Source organism: Podarcis raffonei, chromosome 15, assembly GCF_027172205.1.
Source record: "Podarcis raffonei isolate rPodRaf1 chromosome 15, rPodRaf1.pri, whole genome shotgun sequence".
NCBI classification, from domain to species: domain Eukaryota; kingdom Metazoa; phylum Chordata; class Lepidosauria; order Squamata; family Lacertidae; genus Podarcis; species Podarcis raffonei.
The window spans coordinates 34,966,030-34,986,297 of NC_070616.1; the positions used below are offsets into that span (position 1 = coordinate 34,966,030).

Sequence of the window (20,268 nt, forward strand, 5' to 3'; positions counted from 1 at the left end):
GGCCTTTCCCTCCACCCGTCACATTAAAGTTCTTCCAGATTTGGAAACGGGTTTTTTTCTTTTTCTGATGAAAGCGCAGAGTTCTGGAGAAATCCACCTGGGATTCTACACTCAATAACAGATATAGCTAACAGCACTACTATTGCGGACAAAAACAACAACAACCCACAGTCTAAGAATCAAAGATAATTATGGCAAAATAATCAAGAAGAGTAAGAGACTGATACAGGAGACGAGGAAGACCAAAACCACAAAATCAGCAATGCTCTTACAAGGAGGAAGTGGGTAATAGGCATCTTATGAAGTGGGCTCCAGTCCATCAGAGCTTATGCCGTAATATATCTAATAGCCTAAAATGTTAGAGAACTCTTTATGGGTTTCCTGTAACAGACTAAGATGTCTCTGGGGAGCTGGCAGCAGAGTACAAGTGTTGAATGGGAGAGTATTTCAGAAAACGGACAGATACAGGCTTAGTCTGTCGATCCTGAACAGAATCCAATTCTTGAATTAAGAGGATGCGGCCTAATTACCCTTAAGTCTTAAAACTTCTGCTGATGCTACTGAAATTGTGAAGCCACCCACCTAAGTCCGTTCGATTTCACTAAGAGAATCCCGCCCTCTATAAAGGTGTCGCCTTTGGTCCCCACTTCACTCATAGCTGTGGGAGCCCAGAGTAAGATTTATTAATGCAGACATCAACTGGGAGGAAGAAGGAAGGAGCCGCATCACAAAGATGCTAAAAGAAAGGCAGATTTGGGCTGCGTCCAAAATCACAATTCCCCCCCTCAGTTTCTAGGAAGAACAGCAGCCTGCTGGCAGCCAGGTGAACCAGGAAGGCAGGCCTAGGGAATATGGCCTTCCACATTTGAGAGCCTCTCAATTCACCGTTGCAAAATGAGATGCGTTAAGTGAGGAATCTGCCTTATAGTAACTTCAGAGGATCAGCCTATCTTCTTCAGTGTCGTCTACACTGACTGACAGAGGCTCTCCAGGATTTCAGACAAGTCCTCCATGAAGATGCCAGGGATAAAATATGGGCCCTTCTGAACGCAAGCCCATGCTAACCTATGACACTTCCTCAAATACACATGTGCTCTGAGTTATGGGAGTTTGCACGTGCCTGCAACTCAGATCCACTGATCCCAAAGAGTCCTTCTATTACCAAACCGGGTTGTGGGGGGCTGACAACTGTTACTCAGTGGGCATAACACACTTAACAGCCCTCTCACCTTAATTATTGACTCAGGTGTCCCAGGTCTGAGCCCTGGCATGAAAAGCAGGTCTAGTAGCACCTTAAGAACAGAACATTTAGTAAATGCAGATGCTCCCTTTTCTGGTTTTCCCCAGTACGTTTGATCTAGGATTGCAGGAAAAAATAGCCTGACCTGCTCCTGCATCCTCTAACAGCAGTTTAATCTGCTGGTACCATCTTTTTAAAAAAAATAAAACTTCACCCTCTAATTCCTGAAGACCAAATTACTCTTTAGACACACTCACAGAGGTCAGTTCAAAAGATGGCAATCCTAAATTAGTATTGGCATGTCCAAGAGCTGCTCAACATATTACTGAGCTGCATGCCTATGTTCACCAATTAGTGTCCATTCAACAAGATGCTTTAGTGACTAAGGAGGGGGGATGGTCAGAATACCAGGACCAGGGGAGTAATCCCATGAAGCTGATTGGCTGGTGATTCAGGAGAGGCAGATGCGGGAGAACTTAAGATTCAGTTCACATTTAAAGCCAAAATTATCAAAGTCACGTTTTCTGAAATAATAAGAGAACCGAAACATAGCCATCCCTCGAAATCTGCACTTATCCAACTTTTGCAATGCTCCATCCAACAAATGTTTACAAAAATGCGCATAGATTAGGTAAAAGTGTGCATAAAAATGAATATATTAATGAAAATAGCATACAAAAAAATGCATATTAGAAAGATTTGTTAGTCAACAAAATGGATATTAGTATTTTTTTAAAATGCATTTATTAGGATAAATTTACACTAAAATGCTGGAGAATTTTCAAGATGATTTTTAAAAAGAAAATTCATGAATTGCTGCAGCAGACATGTGATGAACCAAAGGCTGGAGAAATGAGGAGCTGTGAGAACCGAAACTGACAGTCCCTACCACCCATAAGGACAGGCAAAAGGAAGTACTTCTTTACATAGTGGATAATATTGCAGCCACAAGGTGTGGTGATAGCCACTGGTTTTAAATTGGGATTAGGCAAATACATTGAGTTTGCTAGTTCAGCTGAATATATGCTACCTCCAAGTTCAGATTGCAACATGGCTCTGAATACCAGTTGCTTAGGAAGAACAGCAGCAAAAAAGCAATTGCCCTCACATCCAGCTTGTGGGTCCCTAAAGAGACATCTGACAGGCCACTGTAGACAACAGGAAGCCTTGGGTTTCGTCCAGAAGGGGTATTTTGAAGGTCTCTATCTTCCTCCCAGTTCCCACTTTTATCATGTCTGGAGCTGTTCATGGCCGGACACTCTCTGCAAGGCTCACTCCTTGCAACATCTTATTATAGGGCATGGAGCCTGTTCAGGAGCAGCAGGCAAAGAGGAAACCCAAGCTTCGAAACTGTGCAGAATGCCAAGCACACACACAGAGCTCAGCCGGCCTGGCCAGCAGCCAGACTGCTGGAGAAAGCTTGCAACACCTAGCAAAGGATGCCTGGAATACTGACTTGTCTCACACCCCAGCAATAGGCTGGCTTTTCCCGCTGCAGAGATGCCACCATCCCTGGAGCCGGGTGGCCGAGCCCTGGCTGTTTCAACGCCAAGCTTCCCGTTATCCCATTCCGCCAGGACTCCCCTTCCCAAGAGACATCTGGGCAGGCTGGAGAGTGCCCCCGAGCATGTGCAGAGTCCCCCCACTAGTGAGCGATTCCACGCAAGGAGAGTAGAGCGGGCTGATTTACGCCGGCGGCACCTCTCCTTTAAAAGGAGGAAGGTAAGACTGCACCAATGGGCGAGTGGGCTCCCCACCCCTCCCCACTCTTACGCAATACACCCGCTCCAAGGCCCTGACCGGATCTGAGCAAGAGGCAACTACTACTCCCAACCCCCCCCCCCAGATCCACGCATTATTTCTTCTCCGCTCCTCCAATCGCCATTTCTTCCCCCTCGCCTTTCAGGTGTCGTGTCCCCCCCCCCCAAGCAAAGAGCAACCCCGCTTCTTCCTCTCCACCCTCCCCTCGGTTCTTCCTCGCCAGGCAGACGCGCTGCCAGCCACCCCCGCTCCCCAGCGTGGAGCCAGGCAACCAGCTCGCCAGCCAGCCAGCTCCCACTCCCCCCCTCCCCACGCCGCGTCCCCACTCCGCAGCCCACGCACTCGTAAGCGCGCGGGCGGAGAGAGCGCACCTCCCGGCGAGGGGGAGCCCCCCGCGTGTTTCCCCCTCCCCAGCCCGCACAGCCGACTGCCCGACCCGCTGCCAAAGAACATCCGATCGCCGTAGCGATCCCTTCCCTTTCTCCCCCGGGGGCTACCCGCCCCGCCGCCACGTGCTTTTGTTGCGCGCCCGCGGGAGCCCGGCGAGCAAGCGGTTCTCCCGGCTGGAGAGCCCAGCAGCAGCACCGCCGCCACTGCAGTGAAGGCGCAACCCTCCGCAGCCACCCCTCTCCTTCCTCGGCGCCGCCGGGAAATCAATCTTCGACGGAGGGAAGCGGCAGGGCGGCGTCGGGACCGAGAGAAAGGCGCTTCCCCCCCCCAAAAAAAGGATCGCGGGTTGGAGAGGGATCGCCCGCCCCCACGCCTCAGATTGTTGCCTGGTGGGGCTCCGCAGCGTGCGTCATGGCTGCGCAGCGCGGGCGAGCCCCTCACTCTCTCCAGGACCCCCCCTCTCTCGGCAGATCCCCCACGCTGGGGAAGGGGCTGCCACCGCCCCGCTGCTCGCCTCCCGCGCCACCAGGCCCGCCTCTCCCTAGCCAGCCCCCGGCCGGGCCTCCCAGACTGCAAGCCGTGGGGCAGGCAGCCGGTTAGCCGTCCAGGCCCCGACGCAAACCCCGAAGCGGCGAGAGGGGAGTGGGGGGGGATCCGTCTTTGCTTTAGGGTGGGGGGAAGGTGCTGGGGGGGGATCGCCCCTGCGCGTCTCCTCTCCCGCCCATCCCGTGCCCGTGCGAGGCGCGGCGCCGGCTCCTTACTTGCCAATTTCCTCGTACAGCTGATACTCGTCGGTGAAGCGGGTGCAGGTCACGGTCGTGGCCATCGCGGCTGCAGCTTCGCTCCGCAATGAGCCGCCCGGGCTCCGCTCCGGCTTCGGCTCCGGCTGGCAGCGGGGGGAGGAGGGGCGGGGGCGCGAGCTTGGCTGGCAGGCGGGGAGGAGGAGGAGGAGGAGGAAGGAAGGAGGGGGGGCGACGCCGCTTCAGATCGGGGGTGAGCGAGAGAGAGAGACGCCCAGCCCGCTGCGTGCGGCAGAAGGCGGCTCCTGCAACGCGAGCGAGCGAGCGAAGCTCCTCGGCGAACAGCGAGCCCGGCACTGGGCAGAGCCCGGGAGAGCTGCCAGGGGAGGGCCGCCGGCAAGCGGCAGCCTCGGGGGAGGGCGATCCACCCTACCGCGCACCAGCCGCCCCCGGGCGGAGGAGGGGGGCGTCGCTGCAGCCCCTTTCCCCGGCGCCGCCCAAGCGGAGCGCGCTGCTCAGCCTCGACGGGGCGGCGCAGGTGGAGGGGGGGGTCGGGATCGCCCGCAGCTGGAGGAAGCGGCTCGCTCGGACCTCGCGGGTTCCCTCTTTCTTTCTCCCCAACCCCGGTCCGCCCGCACCTGCCTCGGGGAACTGCCGCGCGCGACGAAGGGGCCGTTCCCCACGTGCGCCGCCCGCCCCGAGTTCTACCAGCCTCGCTCCCGTGCAGCCCAATCAGAACCACTCCCCTGTCCTCTGCAGTTACGCGCCCACCCACTTCTCTGGTTGGCAGCCTACTTCGCAGGGGTGTTAGGAAGATAATTGGAGGGGGCGCGCGTGCGTGCGTGTGAATGAGAGAGAGAAGCGCAATTCACCATCTTCGGCCCAAACAGGTCCCTCCCGAGGGATACCTACTTTTACAGCGCGATCCTAAGCATCTTTACTCAGAAGTAAGGCCCACTGTTATTGGGGACGCGGGTGGCACTGTGGGTTAAACCACAGAGCCTAGGACTTGCCAATCAGAAGGTGGGCGGTTCGAATCCCCAGGGGTGAGCTCCCGTTGCTCGGCCCCTGCTCCTGCCAACCTAGCAGTTCGAAAGCAGGTCAAAGTGCAAGTAGATAAATAGGTACCACTCAGGCGGGAAGGTAAACGGCGTTTCCGTGCACTGCTCTGGTTTGCCAGAAGCGGCTTAGTCATGCTGGTCACATGACCCGGAAGCTGTACGCCGGCCGGCTCCCTTGGCCAGTAAAGCGAGATGAGCACCGCAACCCCAGAGTTGGCCACGACCTTTACCTTTACCTTAAGGCCCACTGTGCTCAGGGGGACTTACTCCCCAGTAAGTGCGCTGAAGTTTGCACTTTGCAGTCACAGCCCAGGTTTGCACTTAGGGCTCCCCAGTCCATGTTTTTGCTCCGTTCTCATGTTCCCCTGGTCCAGTTCGGAGACAACTCTCTCTGTGCACGTCCATTGGAGTCCCACTGCGAATATAACATCACAGATGGGAAGCCTTCTTCACTCCAGCGATGGTTGGATTCCCATCAGCCCCAGGCAGCTTAGCCAATGCTCAAAAAGAATGGGAGTTGTAGCACAACAGCCAGCGTGGTGTAGTGGTTAGAATATTAGACTATGTCCTTGGAGACCAGGGTTCAAATCCCCACTCTGCCATGAAGGCCTACTGGGTGATCTTGGGCTACTTACCATCTGTCGGCCTGACCTACCTCACAGGGTTGGTTTGTGAGGATAAAATGGTGAGAGGGAGCAGTGTGTTTGCCACCTTGTGCTCCTTGGATAAAAGGTAGGATACAGATTAATATCAATGGAGATCTAGAGGTTCTGCACCCCTGACAGTCATGCTCTCTTAAACACCCTTCAGATGGAGGCTCCACAGATCCAAAGACCATTTCCCGCCTGCAAGTTAGAGCCTCTGCCCACTGGTGGTGCATTGGAGACTGTAATAACCACTCCTTTATAGATGGGAATCCGCCTATGGCTTTACAGCCATCATTACAGGGATGGTGGCTGGATTTGCTCTTCCTGGTGCTGCAGTTCCAGTTGCTGCTATGGAAACAGGATCGTGGACCAGTTAGGCCGCTGGCCTGATCTAGCAGGGCTTCCTTACATTCTTACAAGTAACGTCGTAGAATAATAGCCAAAGATCACCTAAAACACTGGTCTTCAGCTGGTGGGTCGGGGCCTGCTGGTGGGTTGTAACCTGTCCAAAGGTGGGTCGCAGCGGCAACCACTGTACAAAATATATGGTGCAAAATTTAAAAAGTGGGTGCCCAGATGCATCTTTGCACTAACGCTGGGCCCTTGTTCTGAAAAGGTTGGGGAATGTTGACCACAGTAATGTATGCAGACATGCATATTATAGTTTGTCATTTACTTATCCTCCTAGTGGTGCAGCAATAAAATTGCTAGTTATTTGCAATGCTAAGCAGCGCCTGGTGTGGTTTCAAATTGGATGGGGGACCGTGATTCCTGCATTTCAGTGGGTTGGGCTAGATGACCCTCGGGATCCCTTCCAACTTCAATTCCAGCATTCAAATCCATCACCAAACAGCTTTTACACAATAGGTAGCCTCCTTGACCTATGATTTTTATTTTTATTTTACTACGTCGAGATGCTACGAGAAGCATGTGGGTGGTGGCAGTGGTAGGGGGGAAAACCCACTCTCATTGCTTCTGTTGCCATTATAAGAGGAAGGTCTGTGCAGTATTTGCTAGATGAAAAATGCATTTAGGGTTTGAACTGCAGAGCTGGGACTGGGTTTAATTCATAGAGAGCAGTGGTTTTTCAATCAATCAATCATTTATTATTAAATCCCAAAACATGTTGTGATATTCTGCAGAATCCCCCTCCCTTTGTCTCCCCCCCAAAACACACACACACACACACACACACACACACACACACACAAGAACTGATGCTTAGCAATTTATTTAATAGTTACTTCGATATAGACTGGTTCTGAACATCCAGCTTTGAAGGATTTAAGGTTCCAGGATGCAACTAAACTAGCCTGCATATTAGTGGTCAGGGGTCCCTTTACCTTTACTCCCACTTTTGGAATAGCAGTGCCTGGCGAACACTGGAGAGAGGAGCAAAGTGCCTGAGGTTGGAGGTGTACAAAACCACAGCCCTTTGGGCTGTTCACGGAACCCAAGGGTTCCATAGATCTTTGCTGGAAAACAGAGGAAGGATGACTTGAAAAGTTAAGAAAAATGCTGGTGCCATGAAAGGCAGAGATGTGATCTGTGGCCATGCTTTGGTTTACAGGCCACATTTGCCCACCGGAGCACATTTCTGGGGCTGTTTGCTTTTAGTGACGCTATTACCTTTCTCAGCTAATGCATTGCAGGACCCGGCGCCATTCCCTGAATTTCTGAAAGCGGAGGGCATTGCTAGGTATTTAAAAGACTCGGAAGACCCATGACACAAATCTGCATAAGATGCACATGTTGATCTATATGCCAAGATGCACATTTATGCTGACCTGCAGAAGGAAAAATAAACTCTGGTTCTTTTGTCAGGGCTTCATTAACACGGTAGGTGACTGGGGGTCTCTCTAGCTCCAGAGCAGCACACACAACTGCATTGCAAGCCAATTTTTGGATACTCAAATGCATTTAAGTTTGTTTGGGATCAATATACAGCAGAAGGTCCCAGGTTCAATACTGGCATCTTCAGTTAAAAGGGTCAGGGAGCAAGTGGCGTGAAAGCTACAGGACTAGATAGAGGAACAGTCTGAGTGGAGGAGGGCAATCTTTCATGGATGCTTTAGCTGTGATTCCTGCATTGTACGGGGTAGGACTAGATGACCCATGGGTCCCTTCCAGCCCTATGATTCTCTGTGTTTACACTGCACAGGTGAGCTACCCAATAGTGCCTACAGATCCAGCAGTTCTGGACAATTAACGCAACCAAGTTGATTCACACACTTTAAACAAGCCAAGGTGTTTCTTTGTGATGCCAGGAACATTGCATTGTTTCCAGCGTTGGTCATACTCAGGCCACATCTACTTAAATTACACCACCTTAATTAATAGCTATGGCCCCCCCAAAGAATATTGGGAACTGTAGTTTGATAAGGGAGCTGAGAGTTGATAGGAGCTACAGTTCCCAGAGTTCCCTGTGAAGAGGGGTTGATGGTTAAATCACTTGTTGTATCACTCTGAGGACTATAGCTCTGTGAGGGGAATAGAGGGTCTCCCAACAACTCCCAGCACCTTAGCAAACTACAGTTCCCAGGACTCATTGGGAGAAGCTGTGACTGTTTTCAGTGGGTATGATGCTGCTTTAAATGTGTAGAGCAGGTGTGGTCTCAGAGTAGGCCCATGACAAGCTTAGGCCCATTAATTTTGGTAGGTTTACCCAAAGCAAGCAAATGATTATCTTGTGAACCGTCCTGAGATCTTCAGATGAAAGGCAGTTATAGATAGACGATAGATAGATGATAGATAGATAGATAGATAGATGATAGATAGATGATAGATAGATAGATAGATAGATAGATAGATAGATAGATAGATAGATATTGCAAGCTGCCCAGCAAACCATTGGCGTCTTTGGTTATAATGCTGCTGATGGAAGAATATGACATGTATTTTATCAGATACTATCTGTAGATCATCTTTAGATAATTTCCCCTCAAGTAAATTTGCCAGGATGTATAAAAATGGTTTGAATGCATGTTGGAAGTGTCCACAGATGGAAGGTACAATTTTCCACATGTGGTGGAAATGCAAAAAGGCCAAAGGATTCTGGAAGGTGACCTATGATGAACTGGAGATGTTTAAGCTGACATTAACAAAAAACAAGAACTTTGCTTTTAGGAATAACGGATATTCCCAAGAAGTTGCTCAATCTGTTTCTATACACGAAAACAGTGGCAACAGTAATACATGCACAAAAAGAGAAGACAAAGAAATCCCAACTAAGGAAGAGTGGCAGAACAAACTGACAACAAAAATCAGAGACCAGGAGGAGTCAGTGTTAAGGGAGCAATGGAACCATTTCATAGAATACTTTAAGACATAATAGCCAGATAAATCTACAAGTAGGATTTGAACTGTGAGCAGTGGTGAAAAACAATTTAGATTGAAGAGGGGTGTTAGGAATGATAAGCAGCAGGATAAGGGAAAATTGGGAAGCCACGGGGGATGGGGGGAAAGTTCATAGGTTTTAGAAAGAATTGTGGTAATTAAATATGTATTAAAGGTTTGGGGGGGATATTTTATTATTATTATGTATGTATGTATGTATGTATGTATGTATGTATGTATGTATGTATTTTCCCAGTGCCAGTTACAGTGAGGAAGCTAGGAAAGAAATGATGCAATGAGGCAGAAAGGCAAAAGGTCCTGGGGTCTGATTCTTGCTGATGGAGCCCCTTGTTCGGGGCTCAAAGGTGACACTGTCTGAGAGGCAAGGAGGCCATTCAATTGTGAGTTTTAATGTCGCTGCGTTCAGTCAAGCTGTCAGAAGAACATCAGTCGCTTGAGCCCATCATCTTGAACCTTGGCTGAGCAGCACAAGGCAGGTGGTGAAAAATGGAGCCCACAGAAACCCAGAACCTCTCCGAACAGGAGACGATGGCACCTTCCATGCCGGAGCAAACGCAGCCCGCCTCCCCCCCTCCGCAGCATCCCTGCCCATGGCTGCCTGGTGCTGCTGTTGCCATGGGCACCGTGGGCGTTTGTGGGGGCTGCATGTTGCTGACAGATATTTTTGTTCTAACTAACCAGAAACGAACGATCATCATCGCTTGGTTTCTGGGAGGTAAAAGTGCAGCTGGGTATTACCAGAGGAAGGCTGCAGCAGCAGCACAGCTTTGACCCAAGAAATCACCCTGTCCCCCAAGTCCTTCCCAAGACAGAGGGGAGAAATCTGTGCCAACATTTCATCCTCACTCAAGTCGGGCAAGGGGACTTTGCTTCCTTATCCCACCTCACAAATAAAGAGGAGAGTCTTGTTCAAATGTTTTTTTGCAAGACCACGGCTGCTTGGGTCTCAGAAAGCACACTCCATCCTGCTTTTCTTGCCTTCGCTCAGCAGATGTACACTTCTGTGGCATCAACTCAAAAAGAATTGCTTTTTTTGTTTGTTTCCAGCACAAACCTTGTCCAGTGACCTAAAGGAGCACCTTCTTCCATATCTTGCTCCGTCTCCACGGAGAGCAAGCTTTGTTTCAGAATCTGCCCTTACAGGAAGCTAGGTCAATGGCAAGCTGAGCACAGGACCTTTGCGGGTTGCACCAACATTATGGGGCTCCCTAGAAAGAAGCAAGCGGTTTATTGGTTCATCTAGCTCTGTATATTCTTTGAGGCTCTGGGTTCTTGGACAGAGAGGTGGCCTTCCAGCCCCATTACTGATGTTCCTTTTGATAGGTTTGCTGATATTTCAGGGGGTCGGACTCAATGACTCTTGGAGTCCCTTCCAACCCTACAATTCTATGTCCGGAATTGACATTTTGCAGACAAAACAGGTGTTCTTCTGCTGAGTTGAAGCCCCCCCCCCCATAGCCTGTAGGTTTTGTGTGAAGTGAAATTGTGAATAGCTTGATTTTTAGTATTTGGTGTTTTAGGAGTCTATTGTAGTTTGGTGTTTTTAGGTTATTGTTCTCAAGCTTTTGAACACTGGTGCTGCAAAAAAGGTATTTGATGAAGTATTGCTATTGAGGGGGGAGAACAGTGGGGAAGGGCACATTCATGCTCCTGAGTTTTAGAAGTTCTGATTTCTTAAAACAGAGACAGATAGCCAGTTACCATTCAACTCTCACCAGAGGCAGCCAACATTCTCTAGTCCAACACTATCTGGAGGGCTGTTCCCTATCACTGCCTTAAGATAGCACCTCTTTCTTCTTTTTAAAAGGAAAAAAGGTAAAGGACCCCTGGACGGTTAAGTCCAGTCAAAGCTGACTATGGGGTTACGGCACTCATCTAGCTTTCAGGCCGAGGGAGCGGCGTTTGTCCACAGACAGCTTTCCAGGTCATGTGGCCAACATGAATAAACCGCTTCTGGTGCAACAGAACACACTGATGGAAACCAGAGCGCACGGAAATGCCATTTACCTTCCTGCTACAGCGGTACCTTTCTATCTACTTGCACTGGTGTGCTTTCCAACCGCTAGGTAGGCAGGAGCTGGGACAGAGCAACAGGAGCTCACCCTGTTGTGCGCATTTGAACCACCAACCTTCTGATCGGCAAGCCCAAGAGGCTCAGTGGTTTAGACCACAGCGCCACCCACATCCCTTCTTCTTGGTAAAGAATCAGAGAATTGGAGAGTTGAAAGAGACGACAAGGGTGATCTAGTCCAACCCTCTGTAATGCAGGAACTTTTGGCCAAAGTGGGGCTCGAACTCTCAGGATTAAGAGTCTCATGCTCTACCAACAGAGCTATCGCAGCTCTCTGTGTCTTTATAATCACTACTTGCCCCTGGTTTCATGCATGGAGGGCCTTCTGTTTCTCCTGCCAAACAGAATGGACAGCTGCCTGCACTTTACTGTAGAACGGGGTGGAGTGGGGGTCTTTTTCCGCCCGAGGCCTTTCAGGATCTGCATGTCAGTGGTGCATGGGGTTACAGGCAAAAGTGGGCAGAAACAAAATACAAAAGTGGGGGGAGCAATGGAATCGACTCCTCCCTCTGTACAGGAAGCTACAGACATTTCACTCAATCAGAAGCCAGAGGTTTCAAACCCCCTCTCGCTGCACACACATGCAAGCAGGGATACGTTCCAGCCAAGCCAAACCACCTGGGGAGGGCATAGAGCAGGGACCCAAAGCCTGGAGACGTGTTCCAGGGACCATATTGAGAAGCCTGGTGAGCTGCGTTGGCCCCCCAAGCCTAAGGTCCTCTGCTTTCCTGTACAATTGTTAACAGCCATCTCTTTAGCAATAGCCGCTTCAGGGCCTAGATGGTGAGAACCAGGATACAGAGTTTTAGAATAAACGAAGAAGCAAAAAACCAAAATACTTGTTACTATTTGGCATGATCACTTCGCCCAGGTTGGAAAGCGGAATGCAGAACCCCTTTTCTTGTCAACAGCTGCAGCTTCTCTTTCTGACTCATTCCAACCTCCCCTTAGACATGGGCAAATCAGGGGTCAAAACTAATATGAGTGGTTATATAAGCTAGGCCTTAAATCACCTGGGACTCCTTATTTGCCTGCTTCTCATAGCCAAGGCTGCCTCTCTCTTGTTTAAAGAGCTACAAGAAGTGCCGTTTCCAAACTCTAATAATACACATTTTGCCCTAGTCGGAGCATTGTACAAAGCTAGGGATCATTAACAGAGTTCTCAGCACTTTGGCCAAGGCTTGGTGGAGAATCACGGCAATAAAGCCAACTAGACTGTAATACACCCATCTACGTATCTGCCATTAATATCCAGTTAGTTGCAATAGTAGGAATGCTATTCACATAGATTAGAACCACCCTGAAAAGTGATCCTGGAATAATGTTCCAAAGTCTTTATTTACCGGCACATTTGCTGCTCCATTTTGTTGCTGTTTTGATAGTGCCAATCCGTTGTGTAACAGAAGTGGGGGGTAATTGATTTGCTTTGTTGCCTTTGTGTCGATGGGCCACGGATAATGCGATCAAGAAATCTATCACAACCTTGACCAAAAAAAATTACCGTAAATTTACTACATTTTTAGCTTGCTTTCCAGACAATTATTCTCTTCTGCTCACATTAATAATAATAAAATAGCCCCCCTGCATCAGGCTCACAAATCAAAGATACACACAGGAGGAGTTGAATGGAAGGGAAAGGGAGGAGGAGATTCTTCAAGACACCAGAATGAAGAGGAAAAGGTCTACACGGACATTTTTATTCCATTTGGAGGGTCAGATTTCGCTTTCCCTTTCTGGTATTCTTGCATGAGTTGCAGCCAGTGGCTTGTGGCTCTTGGCTCCTTTGGCTAATGGCTGGATCTTGAATGCCCTTCCTTCTGCCATCCCAGGGAGACACAGATTCTAGGTATCTCAAAAGCAGCTTCCCCCAAAATGCTTAATATCTATCTGAAAGGATTGGCAATGGGTTTAATTGTTTTAGAGAGCCCCGACATTAAAATGTGGGGGTAGGGAAGACAACTAGCAATTGTTTATTAAGCAGGTAACTTCCTGCCACCTGCAGGAAGGACATAAGCCTTGAAAAGGACTTTGCAGTTTAATGGCATATAAATTAGCTTACTGTAGCTACCTTCTAAGGTGATCAAGGACAATGCACTGTGATAAGATAATAAAGCACTTTGAAGTAGGGATAGCAACTTGCAGCCTTGAGACTTAATCAAACCACCATAAGCTTCACACCAGAGCCAACAGAAAAATGGCAATGGCTCCATTTCCAGGTTTGGGAGGAGAGAGTGAATTCCCTGAACACTTGTTGGAATCTGAAGTGTTTCAGCAAGCGTTCTTCCTGCTTCTAATGGTCCTAAATGGGAAGAAGTGTGGGATACACCTTCACAATTGCAAGGACCTCCTCCTTTATTAAATGCATCAGCTGCCTCCAGGGATATATCACCGAGGCAAAACAGGAATGAGCAGCAGAAGGCAGCAAAGGTGGGGACCTTTGATCACAGTCTTTGTTGCTGATCAGAGGGCAGTGAGCACAACCCCTTTGGTTGTTCAGGTACACCAGTGACCGCTGTTAAACAATTAGTTGCCAACCTAGCAAACTGAAGCTTAAATTACCATTCTAACCTGATCATGGCTTTGCCATTGGGACAATTTGCCTTCGCCAAGTTCTTCATAGCACATCAGCTGCTTGGATATTTGCTACAACTCACCTTCATAGATCCTGCCCACCTAGCAGTTCAAAAGCACGTCAAAGTGCAAGTAGATAAATAGGTATCGCTCCGGTGGGAAGGTAAACAGTGTTTCCATGCGCTGCTCTGGTTCACCAGAAGTGGCTTAGTCATGCTGGCCACATGACCTGGAAGCTGTACGCCAGCTCCCTCAGCCAATAAAGCGAGATGAGCGCCGCAACCCCAGAGTTGGCCACGACTGGACCTAATGGTCAGGGGTCCCTTTACCTTTTACCTTCATAGAAACTTGTTCACAAAACTACACTGTGTGTATGAAGGAAGTGCATGCAGCTGCCTCCCATTGAACGGGCAGCTCCAGTAGGCAAGAAGCAACGCAAAGGCTACACTGAGTTTGCTTGGGATTGCCAACCCAGGGAGCACGTGTAAAAAGGAAACGGCAGAACAGTGTGTACCTAAAAAACCACTTCATATTTCCATGCTTATTTTATCATTGGGACTAGGCAAGGCTGAATGGAGAGGACACATACTGAGCTGCTGCCCCAGGCTGACACTGACTTGCAGTGTCAGTTGCTTCTCCCATAGCTAAGTGGTTGAGCACATGGCCTGTATGCAGGTTCCAGATTCAACCCCCACGACCTGCAGTTCACAGAAGCTCAGCGATCTAGTGATGGAAAAGACCCTTCCCTTCGATCCTGGAGAACCCCAGCCAGTGCAAGTAGGTAAAGCTGGCTTGAAGCAGCCATGGTTTAGTGATGCAAGACAGCTTCGTATGTTCAGTCCTCCTTGGTGGGACCTCTAGTTACAAAGCAGAATTGGAGTGTACATAAGAAAGATGAATTCAGCTGCCTTGGTGTACATAAGAGAAAGAGATGAATTCAGCTGCCTTGGTTATTCTTTCAGCAGTGTGAAGAACTCTGAAAGACCTCTTTAAACACGACAAACTACGTAAGTTTAACAAATGCTGGCCCACTGGTGAAAAGTTCTAATGTTGATTTTTCTCAGCGCCACAGCAGGAACACTAAACCAAACCAACAGAAAGACTGAAGCACGAATTATGGAAGAGGTTCCTTTGCATAAGGATTAATGCACGTACATGCATATGCTTTGACATCGTGTTCTTTATTGCAAGCAGGTAAAGAGTGTGTGCTACAAGAAAGAGCCGATGCCAGGTCGAGAGCACTGTCCCTCGGTTCAGCAAAGACGCTAGTATCATATGCAAACTGTAGCTTGTAGACAACCAAAATGAAGGGAATGTTGTCAGCAGCTGCTACCCATTTCCAGGTGGGAGTAGGAAGAGATAGGTCGGTAGTAAAAATTAACCATGAGTAAACTTAGACCAAGCTTGGGTAACTTGAGATCCACCAAGTCATGCATTTTCAGACCTATCAAGTCCTCAACAATGCTCCCTTCCCACCCTACTTCGTTTCTGCAGTCTGACAGAAGTGGAAGTTTATCAGGACCTTGAAGAAGCTTGCTTGGCCTGAAGGGTCACAAAGTGTGCTGACTTGTCCTAGACATACCCTGCTCAGTGTCATGGCAATGTTGCAGCTTCTGAACTCAGTTGGAACAGAAAGAAAGCCAGGCTGCCAGAAGGCATAGGCTGGAGACTAGTTGGGTAGAAATGTCTCTGCTAGGAAGAAAATAGTGTTGGGAACTGTCTTCTATTTGGACAAAGCTGGCCTATAAGGGAGCCCTGCATGGAACTTTAAGGCTTAATCGAGTGGCTCAGCACAAGGATTGATTGAGAGACGAGGCACTGAAAGCAAGCGACATTTCTCCATCTGTCCCATTTTGTGGGAAGAGGCCAGTCCCCAGTGCTTAAGTGAGGACATCTCACTATTCTTGTTTTAGAAGAAGGCATTTTGTCTGAGCAAGGACAGTCAACTCTTTGAACATAAATCTGTAAAATGGCAAGATGCTAGCTTTCCCCAAATACCTGTAGGACAAAAAAATCAAAATCAAGTAGTCACTGTCTTTGACATTTCACGGCACATCTGTTTCCCCACTCCTACAAGTACAACAGATATTCCGAGGAAGGTTTTGGTCATTTTTTAAGAATCCAGCACAGTTTTAATACCCACTGTTCATGCTTGCAAAAAAACACCAATAACCCAAAAAACTAATCCAGGTCATGCAGTCTTAGACTATTTTCACCATTAGGAAGCCCAACAGGAGGTCAGAAGGTTGGAGTGGACAGACCTACTGAAGCTGGGCAGGGGCTGGGCTGAGGGGATGCACAAGTCCTGAAGAAACCCACCCCTTTGAGATTTGTCAGCAGAGTCTTGGGAATGCTAGTCCTAGTCAAGCCCATTGGAACCACAAAACTCAAGGTGGTGGACACCCACAAATATTGACCATAAATCATACAAACCCGCTGTGCATTAGGCAAACAACTTAAGACTGTTGCCTAGTTGATTTTAGGTGCTTTAGATGGAATAAAGTTATTGTTTTAAAAAGGAAGGGGGAACGTGTTGATCAGTGGGGCCATTCTTTCACCACCCACTTGCCTTCCTAAACAGTAGAATAATGATAGACTGCAGGTAGTAGGTCCACAAAGTGTTTGGGAAACGTACTATTGTGAAATGCCCATTCAGAAGACAAAAGGTGCGGTAACATTCATGTTGCATGTGAGTAACAGCCATCCTACTGCCAGGATGGCATCCTACTGACCGACTGGTCAGGAAGCTGTGTGCTTTTCTCTCCACTTACTTTTATGCCTACAATGAAAGTCATATATGAATGACATATAAGCTACCTGCAAAAAAAATAATAATCACCTAGCCTCTCTTTCTACAGCCAACATAGACATCGCAAGTTCTTTGTCATTCCCTTTGTCATGGATCAAGTCATTCAAGAAAGAAACAAAACTGGGTTGTAGCCAATGTAAGTTTTACTCAGAGGAGACCTGTTGAAATTAATGAGCCTAAGTTAGCCACATTCATTAAATTCAATGGGCCTATTCTGAGTAGGACTAACACTCCTTGGACATGTGTGATCGGGATTTCTGCCTCATCCACCACACTACAGCTGAAAATTTGCCAGCTTCAGGGACCATTTTGTGATGTGGGGATTTTTTAAAAACAGTGGTCAAACATATTCCTACCATATCTGGAACAGCCACCTTCCCTATTGGTCTCTCATGGTCAAGCTTTCTTTAAAGTTGTTTATGGTGAGCTGAGAATTCATCTGAAATCTTGTACTGGAGACGAGTTATCCAGTTTTCTCTTTTGACTTGTCTGAAGTTGTGAGGATTGTCATATTTGCTTATTCAGAAGCCAAGAGCTTGGTCTGGTATGTGCCCTACATCTCGCACCTAAAAGCTGATATACTGGTGGGCTCAGCTGAATTTTGCGTATTGTAATTCTATATTGGGTATCACAAGCACCAAGAATGTCTCACTGTACTATGTATTTTATCGTTTACTTCCCTTCTTAAGTGTAAAATAGTGGAGATAACACTTACGCCTTTATATGGCCCACTAAGCAAGTATGAACAAACCTAAAATGTGTTTTACATTTTGACAGGTGATGTCGTTCTTGAAGCTTTGACTTTCTTGCCAATTTTTAATGGCAGACATGCGCATAATATTATTAGATCTGGAACGGCTGCTTTCTCTATGGGTCTTATAACAAATTTTTTAAAGGTATGGATATTGCCAGAAAAATAGGACAACTTCAAGATCCACATCAAGATCCTCTTCCTCAAATGTATTTCTCACTAACCCCTGTAACAGGTTGCCAGCTATATGACAATAAGCAGAAATAAGATTCTTAAATTCAAATGGCACACCCTGCCTCCTCTGAAGCAGAATTTAGGGGAAGAGCCACTATTGTATTAAATGTGCTCATAGATTCAAGATAACCTGCTGAGGTGGGCCAAGTCATCGCTATCTGCAGTCATGAGCTGTCAGGTAAATTTAACCCTTTCTTCCAATGCTATCGTCCCATCAAACCCACCCCCAACCCTGCTGCCCCCACCTAAAAGGAAAGCTACATTGGCAACCATAGCATATATATATTTTCTGATGAAAAGAGCGGGGGGGACGGGACTGCAGTACACAGGGGGAGGTTAAACCCCACCCTGTGGTCCCGATTTTCCATAAAAAGATCTGTTGTTGTTGTTTTGAAAAAAGTCAGATAATTAAATACAATCCCACACTTGCTGTATCAGCTAGTTTGGCCCTAAGAGAGGAGGGAGGGAGATAAACTAATGTCTACACTCTGAAGCTTAATATGAAGCACTTTTGGATAAAACTCAGAACAGACAGACTCACAGAGAACTGCCGCTCTCTGAGCACCAAGTCATCCAGTCACTGCAATCAGGAGAAGTCTGTCTCCCCCCCCCCTTATTTTTCAAATTCAATGCCAAAGCGTCACAGACCACCAGAGATCTACAGTAAAGATACAGCTATCAAGTGTCACCTTCTGTTCTGGCTCCTTTTCAGCTATTAGTCTGAGCCTGCAACATTTACCTCCCACTGCCAGGGCCTCAAGGACCAAACCTAGCAATTAAGATGCTGCTAAAATGACACTGATTGCAGATTGCTGGTGTTTAAAGGAGGCTGTGCTGCCTGGTGCCATTAGGAGACTGGGTTTCCTGAAAGATGGAACCAGGGACAGAAGACAGCTTCAAAGAAACAGGAGAGAATCTCGCCATCATTTGGCCAAACTGCATGTATTTCTGAAAAAGAGGTTGGGGGGGAATACTGCCTTCAATCAACCCCCCTCCCCAAAGCAATCCATTAACAAGAGAGGAGAGGAAATGCTACCAGCAGCTGCTGGTTGCCGTGGTGACACAGTACGTAAGGCTGCTTTTTGCTAGGCTTCCCCCACATACATATTTAATGCACCAACCTGGTGCTGGAGGGAAGGAGTCGCTCAACGTTGCACTTCCCTCTCCCCCCTCCCCAAAAGCAAACCCACATTCTGGCTATTTTGAAGTCCTTTGTCATTTTGCAAACAAGCCCAGGTAACAAGGCAGGGACAAAGGGGCTGATTGACATCGCTGGCAGGAGGGGAGGAGTGTGGCAGTGGCATCAGTTTCATCCTACTCTCCCCGGCAGGTAGGCAATTCTCCCATCCTCAGTGCCATCATCAAAAGTGCACTGCCCCAGGAGAGATGTTGAACATGGAGGGATCAAACTTCTGGCCTCGGAACGGGGAGCCTTCGGCATCCCAGCCCTTCTTGAGCATCTCGTGGACTTTCTGAAATTAAGACAAGAGTCATGTCACGGTCATGCAATATAGAGAAACCCACCAACTTGATTAATCCTGACTTGCCGGTCAATGGATCAGTTGAATACAGTCCACTGACCGCAGCCAGGTATTATCAAATTATTCAGTGAAACCAAGAATGGCATGGTATAGCTGCCAGCTGCTCTTCCTTAAATTTCATTGCAGCACCATTTGTTAGCAAAGGCAGGAGAGATGGTTCCTTGCTCTGCAGATGGGTCAGAGGCCCATGTAGCAGCATAGCCAAGATTCCAAACAGGAACAGGGATACAAGTTTGGGGAAACTGGGCTTCTGCTTACTTAAAATCCCTTAAATATTTTATTTCTGTTTTAATTTATTTTCTTCTCGGTTCTGTACCTGCAGGCTAACTCTGGTGTTCCACCATTAAGTAATCTTTGATTGCCATCACACAACTGTGCTAGGAATCCTTTTGCTCAGGTGTTCCAGGGAAAAAGCCAAAGAGATATCTACACTGATAAAAGCCTTGACATTTACCATATTGGCCTGAATATAAGCCTCACCCCCCCCCAATTCCAACTGTGAAAAGTTAAAGTGCAGCTTATATTAGCGACCTTACAGTATGCAACGCCCCCCCCCCCAATCAATTTTAAAGGTTCAGCTTATCTGCTGCTTATATTCTGCGGCTTATATTCAGGCCAATACAATATGTTCTAAATCTATCTAATTTCATAGTTCACAATGACAGTTAACCCATTTGAAACTAAATTGAAACTAAATCCTTCGAAGACAGAGGTCCTCTGGCTGGGTCAGGATGGTATGGTGATGAGGGACCAAATCCCTTCTCTTGCGGGGGCCCAATTAGTGACATTGCCTTCCGTTAAGAGTTTGGGTGTAATCCTTGACGCCTCCCTTTCCATGAAGGCGCAGGTTACAGCAACAGCCAAGGCGACATTTTTCCACCTTTGCCACATCAAGCAGTTGGTCCCTTACCTTTCCCGCCCCGACCTGGCCACAGTGATCCATGCGACGGTCATCTCCAGGCTTGACTACTGTAATTCGCTCTACGCGGGGCTGCCCTTGAAGCTGTCCCAGAAACTCCAGCGGGTGCAGAATGCTGCAGCGAGGCTCCTCACGGGGTCTCTGCCATGGGAGCATATTCACCCAGTGCTTTTCAA

At 48.1% G+C, this 20,268-nt stretch overlaps 2 protein-coding genes across 20 annotated transcripts in view; both read right to left on the reverse strand.

The window, feature by feature from the left end:
- The window catches only part of CAMK2B (calcium/calmodulin dependent protein kinase II beta), a 195,234-nt gene extending 190,650 nt beyond the window's left edge, over nucleotides 1-4,584 (reverse strand). For 4 of the 19 annotated variants that reach the window (XM_053367316.1, XM_053367314.1, XM_053367315.1 and 1 more), the window contains exon 1: nucleotides 4,153-4,579. In XM_053367316.1, the coding sequence (XP_053223291.1) occupies nucleotides 4,153-4,217 (65 nt within the window). In that variant the 5' untranslated portion in view covers nucleotides 4,218-4,579. Of the gene's footprint in view, nucleotides 1-4,152 lie in introns of all 19 variants that reach the window. The other 15 variants (XM_053367311.1, XM_053367308.1, XM_053367310.1 and 12 more) reach the window with 11 other exon arrangements.
- Nucleotides 4,585-18,555: 13,971 nt separating this feature from the next.
- The window catches only part of NUDCD3 (NudC domain containing 3), a 54,915-nt gene continuing 53,202 nt past the window's right edge, over nucleotides 18,556-20,268 (reverse strand). The window contains exon 6 of the mRNA XM_053367329.1: nucleotides 18,556-19,104. Coding sequence (XP_053223304.1) covers nucleotides 18,994-19,104 — 111 coding nt within the window. The 3' untranslated portion in view covers nucleotides 18,556-18,993. The remainder of the gene's footprint in view (nucleotides 19,105-20,268) is intronic.